The 13,075-nt window shown below is 32.3% G+C and overlaps 1 protein-coding gene across 1 annotated transcript in view; it reads right to left on the reverse strand.

Annotated features, from left to right (window-relative positions):
- Positions 1-671: 671 nt before the first annotated feature.
- The window catches only part of LOC145319785 (SET domain-containing protein SmydA-8-like), a 36,857-nt gene continuing 24,453 nt past the window's right edge, over positions 672-13,075 (reverse strand). Inside the window, exons 8-13 of the mRNA XM_080162141.1 lie at positions 12,717-12,845; positions 11,198-11,243; positions 8,200-8,269; positions 7,817-7,897; positions 3,335-3,449; positions 672-829 (exon numbers count right to left, since the gene is read on the reverse strand). Coding sequence (XP_080018267.1) covers positions 784-829; positions 3,335-3,449; positions 7,817-7,897; positions 8,200-8,269; positions 11,198-11,243; positions 12,717-12,845 — 487 coding nt within the window. The 3' untranslated portion in view covers positions 672-783. The remainder of the gene's footprint in view (positions 830-3,334; positions 3,450-7,816; positions 7,898-8,199; positions 8,270-11,197; positions 11,244-12,716; positions 12,846-13,075) is intronic.

Below are 13,075 nucleotides of genomic sequence, written 5' to 3' on the forward strand. Positions count from 1 at the left end.
AGTGCTTCGCTTTTATGGATGTTGTCATCCTTGTTTACAAATACAAATAAACCTGAAATATAAGTTTTATATTTTTATTAAAAATAAACAAAATTGTGATGTTAATATTTTAATATGTTTATTGTTAAAATAAAAATAAAATAAATATCAAAAAGAATCTTTATTATATTTTTTTGGCGCTTTCTCTCAATGTTCCATGTCAATCACTGAAATAAACCCTCACTTATTTTTTAAAAAATAAATTAAAAATAAAGGTCAGGTTAGGTTATTCTTTTTTTCTCTCTGAGGTAGTCATTTTTTTCCTCGAGGTAGTCATTTATTTCCCCGCGGTAGTTATTTTTTTCCCTGAGGTGTCTTTTTTTTTCCCTGAGGTAACATTTTTATCCCCGAGGATGAGGTAGTAATTTTTTTCCCCCGACCATGGCAACCGGTGAACAGAATCTCAGTTCTGCACCACAAGCCTCGCACGACTGAAGTTCCCATGTCTATACAGTCATATTAAAATGAAAATCTGAGAAAATATTTTTAGAAGATTTTTGAGTTTTTTTTTGAAGATTTTAGAATTTTTATTAATTACTAAAAGAAAGCATAATTATCTTCGGGGAAAAAATGACTACTTCGGAGAAAAAAATGAAAATTAAAAACCAAAATTAAACCACATTTTAGCATAAAAATAAGTTTTGTTTAAATGAGAATGATATTCCTATCCAGTTTTTTGTTTAGGAATACCCCATTGCTCTATAGGTAATTAGTGGGAAAGTAATATTTTTTGGTTTTGTTTGTTTAAATCATCATTTTGCTCATCTTGGAGGCAGCTTCTTGGTGCTCTCTAAATAAAAACAAGGATGACAAATACTATTTATAATAAAGGTACTAATTATTCTATTCTATTTATTAATATCCAGGGATCTAAAGGGATAAGATAATGGCTGATAAATTGATATACATCCCCAATAATGATACACAAAATTACCCCTTCTTTAGATTAAAATTAGTGGATAAACTTGAAACGTTTAAACACTCAACTTAATGAACGAACCAATGAAAATTTACCGAAGGTCCCCAAAGTTGTTAAGTCAACAAATAAGAAAAAGTTATTATAAAACTTTAGAGACTAGTGTAATAAACAGCCCATTGTAACCTTTCTCTCTGATAAATAGCGAAGTACACAAAAATCCTGGATGGACAAACGGACAAAGTGATTTAAAGAACAGATGTTTTGTGAGTAAAAATTGAGAAAATATTTTCTCCTATTCATTCGAATCCGGTGAGAGGAACCGTTTCTCATCCATACGAAAAAACTATGTCTAGCATCGTATTATATCCAGCTTTCAACAAATATAAAAATGTACAATCATAAGATTAAAACCAGTTTTTTAGCCCGTGCCTTCGGCACCTCGGGAATAAAATAACTGGTTTTAATCTTGTAATTGTACATTCTATATCCGCGGAAAGCTGTTTATAATACGATGCGAGAAATAACTATTAAAAAATAAAAATCTACGAAATCTTTTACTTTTGTTTTGATATTAATATTTTTGTGGCTGACAGACAGTCCACGTAAATCATAAACAGGATGGAAGTTAGCATAAAAAGCCCAAAATAAATTCAGCAGACAATAAAAAGTCTGACCCTAAACGTAGGTGACTAAGAAACATACGAACATTCCGATTTTTTAGTGCCATATTAAATGGACAAGTTTGTATGTTGATTAAGGAGATAACACGCCTATAGCATTTTGTCTAATTGTCTTAAGAATCTACGATTTAAAAATCAAGTTAATATAATAATTCTGAGTCAATTTGGTGGATCTAATCTTCCCTTAAATTCATCCGCCGAAAGCTGGTATATATTGCCGGGAAATAATAGTTATTTCTCGCATCGTATTATAAATAGCTTTCCGCGGATATAAAATGTACAATTATAAAATTAAAACCAGTTTTGTTAGCCCCAAGGGGCCAATGCCCGGGCTGACAAAACTGGTATTAATTTTATGGTTATTTATATTAATATTCGTGGAAAAGCTGTAAAATGATACCATATATAATTTCTAAGTATGGCTGATAACCGGTTCTAATCCATACTGTAAAGATTTCGATATTCTCGTTGGTAGCTTAGTTTAAGATTTTAAAATATATCTTCATCAATATATTTTTATAGTGCATATAAAAAAGAAATCATATTGGCCTTCTATTGGTCAATTAAAGTGTATACTGGCTTGCCATTGGTAATTTAGTCTGTGTATTGACCTGTCATTGGTCATTTGAATTGTACGGAACCTAGTAATAGTGTCTAACTTTTTATCTTTGTGACGTAACAAAAATCCCTTTCTTTTTTAGGGGTTTTCTTTCCCACCTCCCCTCTTATCCTTCGATTTTTGTAACGTCACAAAGATAAAAAGTTAGACAATATTACTAGGTTCATTGTACGGCGTCATTTGTTAAAGGCACAATTAAGAGCTTCTCTTCGTCTAGCCTAAGGATAGCCTAATTACCTATAGATTAGCTGCTGCTCTACGCATGATGACATATACGGTACATACCTGTACTCATATACCCTAATTATAGATTTTCTACTGCACTACACATGATGACGTACATACCTGACTAATCAAAGAGTAGCAGCTGCGCTACACATGATGACGTACATACCTGACTAATTATAGAGTAGCTTTTGCGCTACACATGATGACATACATACCTGACTAATTATAAAGTAGCTTCTGCGCTACACATGATGACAAACATACCTGACTAATCATAGAGTAGCAGCTGCGCTACACATGATGACGTACATACCTGACTAATTATAGAGTAGCTTTTGCGCTACACACGATGACATACATACCTGACTAATTATAAAGTAGCTTCTGCGCTACACATGATGACAAACATACCTGCCTAATTATAGAGCAGCAGCTGCACTACACATGATGACATCTATACCTGACTAATTATAGAGTAGCAGCTGCACACATGATGACGTACGTACCTGACTAATTATAGAGTAGCAGCTGCGCTAAACATGAGGACATACATAAACGACTATTTATAGAGTAGCAGCTGCACTACACATGGTGATGTATATACCTGACTAATTATAGAGTAGCAGCTGCACTACACATGGTGACGTACATACCTGACTAATTATAGAGTAGCAGCTGCACTACACATGGTGACGTACATACCTGACTAATTATAGAGTAGCAGCTGCGCTACACATGGTGACGTACATACCTGACTAATTATAGAGTAGCAGCTGCACTACACATGGTGACGTACATACCTAACTAATTATAGAGTAGCAGCTGCACTACACATGGTGACGTACATACCTGACTTGTTCATTGTGTAACTGATATGTTGTGATGCCTAAGCAGTTTCTCAGATCTTGAATATTTTTCTCGATACCGGAGAATTCGTGAGACTGCTGACAACTTTCACAAGAATCTGAACAAAGTGCAAGTCTATTCATCTGATTTTGGGAATACTGATTCCAGTTACCACAAGGTACAGTGTTATATACGAAGCATCTCTATAATCAAGTACTAAAAATGTAAGTATGTCCTTAAACAAAATTCTGTAATTAGAAAGTTATGCAATAAATTTACTTACAATTTTGTTTAGACTTAATATTCTGCTTATTCAGTTCTGACACTCTACAAGTGTAATTATATCCTTTTTTTTATATATCCTTTATCTATAGCTACTAACTACTAAAGGAATCACCATTTAAAATCGATAGGACAATTCTAACATGTCTAAATTAACGAAAAAAGCTATCCGTTATGGACGGACGTACGGACGGACCGACCCTAATAATAGAAAAGCTTCGCTTTTAAAAAGTGAGGGGGGGAACTTTTTTTTCCATATGAATGAGCTTTTCAACCTCATCTGGGAGATGGAATAAGATTACCTCCCCCAAATAATTGCAGCACCTAAAAAATACTTCATTGTAAAACAGACAGACATACATCCCAGCACTTTTATATAAGAATAATATTTGGTGCAATAACTTCAAAGTAGAAAATGTTGATGGACAATATAAACAAGGATAATATTGGTCATAAGTAGTGCAGCAACAACAAATTTACATGAAACTATAAGAATATAAAAATGTTGGTTATGACTTTATATAAAACTAGCGGCTACGGCACCTCGGGGCTAAAAAAAACTAGTTTTAATCTTATAACTGTACATTCCATATCCGCGGAAAGCCGTTTATAATACGATACGAGAAATAACTATTCTCGTACTCATTCGAATCTGGTGGATAGGAACCGGTTCTCATCCATACGAACAAACTATGTCTAGCATCGTATTATATCCAGCCTTCTACGAATATAAAAATGTACAATCATAAAATTAAAACCAGTTTTTTTTAGCCCGCGCCTTTGGCACCTCGGGGCTAAAAAACATAGTTTTAATCTCATAATTGTATATTCTATATCCGCGGAAAGCTGTTTATAATACGATGCGAGAAATAACTGTTCTCAACTTACTTGGCGTACAGACAAACTGTAGTTGAAGAGTAGCTGCGCTACTTTTAATATTGTTACCCAATTGTATAGAAATAGAAATAGTATTAAAAGCGAAGCTTTTCTATAATTAGGGTCGGTTCGTCCGTCCGTCCGTCCGTAACGGATAGCTTTTTTCGTTAATTTAGGCATTTTAGAATTTTCCTATTGATTTCAAATTTTGCATGGTGATTCCTTTAGTAGTTAGGTACGATTTAGAAAGCGTAGCAACTCTATAATCATTACCAAAATGTCCGTATGGCCATTTTAAACATGTTGATTTTTTTACTTTTTTATCAACAAATTTTTATATGATCTAATCATCCGATTGATCTGATTTTTGGTATATTGATTCCTGGGATAACAAAGTATAATGTTGTAAGCGAAGCAACTCTATAATCAAGTCCTATAAATGTAAGTATGTCCATAAACATTATCCTGTATAAAGCAGTTTTTCAACAAATTTACTTACAATTTTGCTTCGACTCTTTATATTTATATTCTGATTATTCAATTCTGACACTATATAAGTGTTAATGTCCGTTTGTCCTACCGTTTCAGTGCTTCGCTTTATGGATGTTGTCATCCTTGTTTTTTTTACAAATATTCAAATAAATAGGATGACAACATTCATAAGTAGCAAAGCTCTTAAACAAAAAAAAACTATTTATGGATTTCTTTTCCATATGCAATCTCAATTTATTATATGAGTTTGATTAAGAGACAGCTTCGGGGAAAAATAATTTTTCATAATTTTCAGACATCTTCAAAGGTTTGCAGTGGTTTCTTTCAAAAAGAAAGAAGTTTTTTTTTCTTTCTAAAGATTTTTAAGGAGAGAGGGGTTTGTTGGTGCATTTATTGGAATGAAGGAAAGCAACATCTTAGCTAAAAAGAGTCTTATGAAAGAAAAATATAAAATAAAATATTTTGTTATAAGAAATATTCATAAATACAAAAGTTACAAAATACAAAAACATAAAGAAAATTGTGCATTTTCTAAGTCAAATAAGTACAGAATTTTGTATTCAATTCTTTTCTGTATATAAAAACAAGGAAATTACCCTCCAAAATAATCTTTACCCAATTAACTGAAAGAAGGTGTATCAACTTTTTCACTTTTTATTTAAGATAGCTAGCCGGCTCTTTTAGTAAGTAGTAGATGTAAAATTTTTCATAGAATTCAGATATGCAATCGATTTTTTTGTAGACCTCTTATTTTTAAAGTAATTTAAGTTTAAAAAAAAAATAATTAAGTCGGTTTTAAGGTACTAAAACGCAACAAAATAAAAGAAGTAAATGGCCAGTATGAACAAAAATAGTAAGATCTTTAATTTGGCACCTTACTTTTAAAATTCTGTTGAGTAATTATTGAAAAAATCAATTTTTTTAATCTCGGTTTAATAAAAACTCTAAACATAAATATTTTATTAAACAGACATAAAAAATATGGGTTCATATATACCTTTAGAATCAGAAAAATATTACGAATCCATTCTAAGCGAAATTGAAAAAGTTTTAAAAAATTGTAATAAAAAATAAAAAAAATAAAAAGTTTATTTTAAGAATTGTAACTACTAAACTAGCCAATCACAAATCGCGAAAATTGACGAATCGCGAAGCTTAACCTATAAAGTTAACCAATAGAATTGCCAAAAAAAAGGAGAACGTTCATACAATATATACAATAGATACTACAATAAATATAGTGATATTACAGAACATGTAAAGAATGAAAAATTATGAACAAATATGCATCAGTCTGTTTATAAACTTCAAAACAATGCAGTTAAAAATACATTATTGTTTCTTGTGTTTAAAAAATATCTGCTACATTGCATTGTCTTTTGTTTAGGTTTTGTTCAGGTTTTATTCAAGCTAACCCTTTAAAGCCAAAAATTATGATTCTTTAAATAAACTTATATTTTTTATTTTAGTTTTATAAAAGTTTTTCAATTTTGCTGAGACTGGATTTGTATTATTTTTCTCATTCTAAAAGTATATATGAACACATACTTTTTATGCCTGTGAGAGGATATTTTTAATTTCAAAGTTTTGATTAATCCGAGGTTAACAAAATAGATTTTTTCAATAATTACTTAACAGAATTTTAAAAGTAAGGTGTCAAATTAAAGATCTTACTATTTTTGTTCATGCTGGCCATTTTCTTCTTTTATTTTGTTGTGTTTAGTACCTTAAAACCGACTTAATTATTTTTTAAAAAAACTTAAATTACTTAAAAAATAAGAGGTCTACAAAAAAACCGATTGCAAATCTGAATTCTATGAAAAATTTTACATCTACTACTTACTAAAAGAGCCGGCTAGCTATCTTAAATAAAAAGTGAAAAAGTTGATACAACTTCTTTGAAGTGTAATTCTGACCACTCTCCTAGATTTAGGAAAAACAAACGTACGGGTAGACACAAAAAGCTTTTGGTTAAATAATATTCTTTCTCGTATTCATTCGAATCCGGTGGATAGGAACCGGTTCTCATCCATACGAAAAAACTATGTCTAGCATCGTATTATATCCAGCTTTCTACGAATATAGAAATGTACAATCATAAGATTAAAACTAGTTTTTTTAGCCGGTGACTTCGTCACCTCGGGGCTAAAAAAACTAGTCTTAATCTCATAATTGTACATTCTATATCCGCGGAAAGCCGTTTATAATACGATGCGAGAAATAACTATTCTCGTATTCATTCAAATCCGGTGGAGAGAAACCGGTTCTCATCCATACGAAAAAACTATGTCTAGCATCGTATGATATCCAGCTTTCTACGAATATTAAAATGTACAATTACAAGATTAAAACCATTTTTTTAGCCCCGAGGTGCCAAACATTCTATATCCGCGGAAAGCCTTTTGTAATACGATGCAAGAAATTATTCTCGTATTCATTCGAATCCGGTGGAGAGAAACCGGTTCTCATCCATACGAAAAAACTATGTCTAGCATCGTATGATATCCAGCTTTCTACGAATATAAAAATGTACAATTACAAGATTAAAACCAGTTTTTTTTAGCCCCGAGGTGCCGAACATTCTATATCCGCGGAAAGCCTTTTATAATACGATGCGAGAAACTATTCTCGTATGCATTCTAATCCGGTGGAGAGAAACCGGTTCTCATCCATACGAAAAAACTATGTCTAGCATCGTATGATATCCAGCTTTCTACGAATATAAAATGTACAATTATAAGATTGGGGTTAAAAAAAACTGGTTTTAATCTTATAATTGTACATTCTATATCCACGGAAAGCTGTTTATAATACGATGCGAGAAATAACTATTACCTTTATGTTGTAGAACATGTATTTTGAGCTTGACTAGAAGGTAGTTAAATTTCCATACCATTCGTTCTAATTTCATAAAACCTAAAATAAATAGATTTATCACACTGGATGACCAATACGTCCAGCTTTAGTCAACCTGTCTAAAATTCGATTCGACAATAGTTATCACATCGTATTATAAACAGTTTTCCGCGGATATAAAAACTGAATAAATAAATACATTCTTATATTCGTAGAAAACTTGCTAATAATGCTATGCATAATTTTTCAATATGGCTGAGAACCATTTCTTATCCACCGGATATTAATCTACAAGCCAGCCTAGTGACAACCCTAAACCCTAAAGTAGCTGATACTAAAACTAGAAAATTCTTTATGCTTACCATTCTTTAGCATGTCACAGTCCTGTTCTTTCATGAGCCTGTTTACAAGTGTGTCACACAGGGTGCGAACCTGCAATACAAACACTCAATAGCAGTCAGGGAGGGAGGAGACATTAAGCTGTTTATTACACTAGTCCCCATGGTTTTATTATAACGTTTTCCTATTCGTTGGTTTAACATCTATGGGGACTTTTTTATTTTTTTTTATTTTTATTGGTTGTTGCATTAAGTTATGTTACATTTAAACCACTAATTGTAATCTACAGAAGGGAAAATCATAAATTGGGCTGTACATCAATTTATCAGCCATTGTCTGATCCCTTTAGATCCCTGATAGCAGCTATCAAAATATGACAAACCTCGATAAATCGGACAGCCGGGAAAACGAACATTAACACCTTTTAAATTTTATTGGGAAGTTTGAATAACAGTTTGATGTAGTTCTGTTGCCAAATTGTTTATTATTTGATTTTTAAAACTTGACAATATAAATGGTTCGCTTACAATATTGTCGAGAAAAACTAAACTACATAACTTTTGTGTCACTTTTGAGGAAGACGATTCCTATATGACGTCATATAAAGGAAAAGTGGGGAAGAAAATCTCTTTAAAAGAGATGGGAGAAAAGGGAATCGTCTTCCTCAAAAGTGACACAAAAGTTATGTAGTTTAGTCTTTCTCAATATTGTCATGGGAATCAAAATTATGGAAACTATATCATGTGAAAAGTTGGTTTCAAAGTAGCTATCGTAATGAAACGGATGTACCGACTTTTCTTAAGTGTACCTAAATGCAACTAGAATCACCATGAAAAGTTTGAAATAAAAAAAGCGATTACAGCATGAATTAAAAGCCAGGGCTAACCGTTTTCGAGCTGATCTGCAAACGGTACGTCACAAAATGAACAAAAGCTTTGATTTAAAAATTAAAAATTAATCAGAAATTTGGATATTTCTTAAAGATTATGCAAGGGGAGAAGGGACACATTACAATGGTACCCAAAGTTTTATAACCCCGATAGGGAGTAAGGGAGGGGACAATGAGCAATTAATTCAATTTAAGAGTATTTGCTGAAAGACCTTGAAATCCAGATTAATCCAGAAAATATGGAAGTAATTTTAAAAGGAGAGTTAATAGTTAATAACTAGAAAAATCTCCCTGGAACCCATTCAACCCATAGCCCCATAACCCAAAATTTAATTGGATTCTGAGATTGTTTATTAAACAAATATCACAATAAAGTTTTTATCTATTAAATGATATTTTCTGGAGAGAAAAAAATTGTTAAAACCAGCCACATCATAACAAATTTAGTTTATTGATACTTGTCTGCAATATTCAAAATTAACAAACGAGTTAGCAGCATTCTCTACGCTAGTACCCAAAGTCAATCAGAAACTGCTAAATTCTTGCACATTCCCTTAAAGCCAGTACCCAAAGTCTAAGACTCCTAAAAATTGAATATTCAATTCAATGTACCCTCCCTTACTCCCTGACAACTAACAGTTATTTTGTTCATCATTATTAGGTTAAATAACAATTTATTGGTAATTGTCTTATCCCTTAAGATCACTGAGATTATGCAAAGAAACTTATAAAACATGTAGGTGGGTGTTACTTTATAAATGAAAACTTTCCAGAGGAACACAGTAATAGTGTCTGACTGATTATGACGTAACAAAAAAATTAGCCAATGAGAGGCCACTATAAATTTTACCATTGGTCAATAACGTCCTCTCATTGGCTAATTTTTTTTGTTAGACACTATTACTGTGTTCTTTCCAGAGTAAAGTCTAAAGTTTATTTGTTTAAAATTGTAATTCGACCCTCCCCCAATTTCTGTTTTAGTTTAAAAAAAGAAAAGTAAAAATTTTCTAGGGACAATTTCTCTTTTGAGGAGGTGGTACCCTCCCCCAAAACAGTCATACAACTTTTCTGAACTTGTTTGAAGCTACATTGTAAAGGGGATCCATATCAGTAAGAGAATTAGCGAGATCCTTCGTTACAGACAGAAATCATGCTACTTTTATATAAGGTCCCTTAAGAAACTTGCAGGTGGGTGTCACTTTATGAATGAAAACTTTCCAAAGTAAAATTTAAAGTTTATTTGTTTAAAATATTAAAATGTGAAAATGTACATTTCAGAGTGTAGGTGTGTTAGAGAGAAAAATTGTTGGGAAATGTTTTTCGTATTTTATGTTTTATTAATGAAGCTGTTATAGTGCCTATAAAAATTACGTCATACGATAAGCGAATAACGAATGATAAACAAATACTCAGACTTTATTACCAATGGCAGGCCAGTATTCTTTAAAATTGACCAATGGTAGGCCAGTATGATATAATTTTTATAGTCACTATAAAAAGCTTCCTTTGTCCAAATTGTTTATTTTAAAAAAATTATCTACATTTCCTTTACTTTACTGCCAATTTTTATAGGGGGTGGGGAGAGGTTATTTTTTTGGGAGGGGATTGTTCTACCTCCCAGAATGAACGGACGGATGAACATTTTAACATATATCGTTCTACTTTGTATTATAGACAAGTTGGAACCTGATTATGACGTAAAAAAATAGCCAATGAGAGGCCACTATAGATTTTACCATTGGTCAATTACAGTGTGTACTGGCCTCTAATTGGCTATTTTTTTTACGTCATAATCAGAATCAGACACTTTTACTAGGTTCAACCCACCATAGGCTTCATACAGGGGGGGGGGGAGTGTTCCCCTTTAACAAAATATCTGAAGCAGCTTATAGTGCGTTTACAAAAATGACGTCATACAATACAAATGACCAATGCTAGGCCAGTATAATTTTAATTGACCAATGGTAAAATATACTGGTATATAATGGTATGCTGGCCTATCATTGGTCATTTGTATTGTATGACGTCATTTTTGTAGAGGCACTACAAGCTGCTTCAGAGATTTTGTAAAAGGGGAACATTTGTATTGTATGACGTCATTTTTTTGTCGGGTCTATTAGTAAATAGTTTACCTGGTTTTCTCGCATTGAGTCAATCTTTTCCCCACAATCAACACAACTAAATTATTCAAATCATTTGTTAATTTTAACAGCAAAACAATCATTTTTCATAGATATTTACCCTTAACGGTCGGAGGGAGGGGCGTTGAAAGCACCCCCCCCCCCTTCCTCCGTTTTTATCTATCTCATTTTCTGTGTGTGAAAGATAAAGAGCTCAAACTGTGTGACTTTTTAAGTATGGGTATGACACATAACTGAGAGTTGGATTTTTTTTGAATATCTCCATCCTGGCGGACACAGGATGCCAGCAAACCTGGCAGGGTCATCCAGGTAAAGAGCAAAAATATTTTTTTGATTTAAACAAAGCATTTTATCTTACCAAAATAATAAATATCCTCTAGTAGTATATCCTTATATTAAATACAGGTGTTCAAGTCAATTTCAGGTTCCAGGTATGATCCTGCAGGTCCTGATCCTCCAAGTCTCCAGAAATCTTTAAAAGGCTCCTGTGGCCGCAATTTTTGACTTAGAGACTTCAAATTTTAAACTTAAGATTTTCTTACATGTCTACCTAACGTATTAAAATTTCATAAGGATCCGCCGATCACCGATTGCGGCGGCTTGCAGCAGCCAAGTACAGCTGCGGCCGCTGTAATTTATATTTTGATATTTCTAATATAAAATTGACATAAAGATAAACATTTTCTTCCAAAAAAATTTCTTCTAGCTTCAAAATAAGAAAATTACAGCCGTTTGAAATTTTTAAGTAAAAAAGGACCTAAAAACAAAGGTTGTTAAATAAAAGGGTGAAGGAAAATATGAAAAATATTTATTACCTAAACCTAAATACATGTAAAATCTACGAAAACTACATGTTAATTATAAAAAAAGGAGTAAAGAGGCACAAAAAAAATTACCTCATACAATAAAGTTGACCAATGAGAGGCCAGTACACACTGTAATTGACCAATGGTAAAATTTATACTGGCCTCTCATTGGTTATTTTATCATATGACGTCATTTCTTTGGTGCCACTTTACGCTGTTCCTAAAAGAACAGCTAACATAATTGTCCTCGTCTAAACAATAAAATTAAATAAAATACCAGACAACAAAGTTTATGAAGATTTATGCTTGCAACATTGTCATTTTATGTATAATAGTTCCCTTGGGATTAGAACATAAATAAATTACGGTAAAATTTTATTTTTATACAAAAAATTTGTAAATCAGAATTTTTAGCTTCTGGAAAATTAAAAGATATATTAATATGGCGATATACCTTAAAGTGCCTAGTCGAGCACAGACCCCCCCCTCCCCCTCCCCACATAATTAAATTAAAAAGAAGAAAATGGGACGGGGTAGTTTTTCGTTTTTTGTTTTCTTTGACTAATTTTTTAGGGCATCCCTGCATTTTTAGGGCCAATTGCAGTGCAGTGGTAAGGCATATAAAAATATACCCCTGCCTTATTTTTATAAAGTAATAGGTGAATTTTCAGTACTCAAAAGGCCTTACTGCCTGACATGCATACCTGGAATTAAGGACAGGTCCAGAACAGTCCGGACAGGCCACAGAATCTGGATAGGTCTGCAGTTCCGTAGGATCCTGACAGCGGACACAGCAACAGGTAAAATATTTGGTCTGCTTATAGATGGCACTTCTAAAAAAACAATATGTTAAATAGTATTAAATAGTTCCAAATATTGTCAACCTTGTCAAAAAGTTTAAATAGCGTCAAATATTGTCAAATTGTATCAAATAGTATAAACCTGTATATGGCTTGTCAAGTATTTTAAAATAGCGTCAAATAGTGTTTATATATAGTCACGACTCACATGACGATATAATTTCCCAAAGGCTTAAGTTTTATTCTAATAAATCCAACTATTT

The sequence above is a fragment of the Acartia tonsa genome, chromosome 5, assembly GCF_053477335.1.
Source record: "Acartia tonsa isolate MP-2025a chromosome 5, ASM5347733v1, whole genome shotgun sequence".
NCBI classification, from domain to species: domain Eukaryota; kingdom Metazoa; phylum Arthropoda; class Copepoda; order Calanoida; family Acartiidae; genus Acartia; species Acartia tonsa.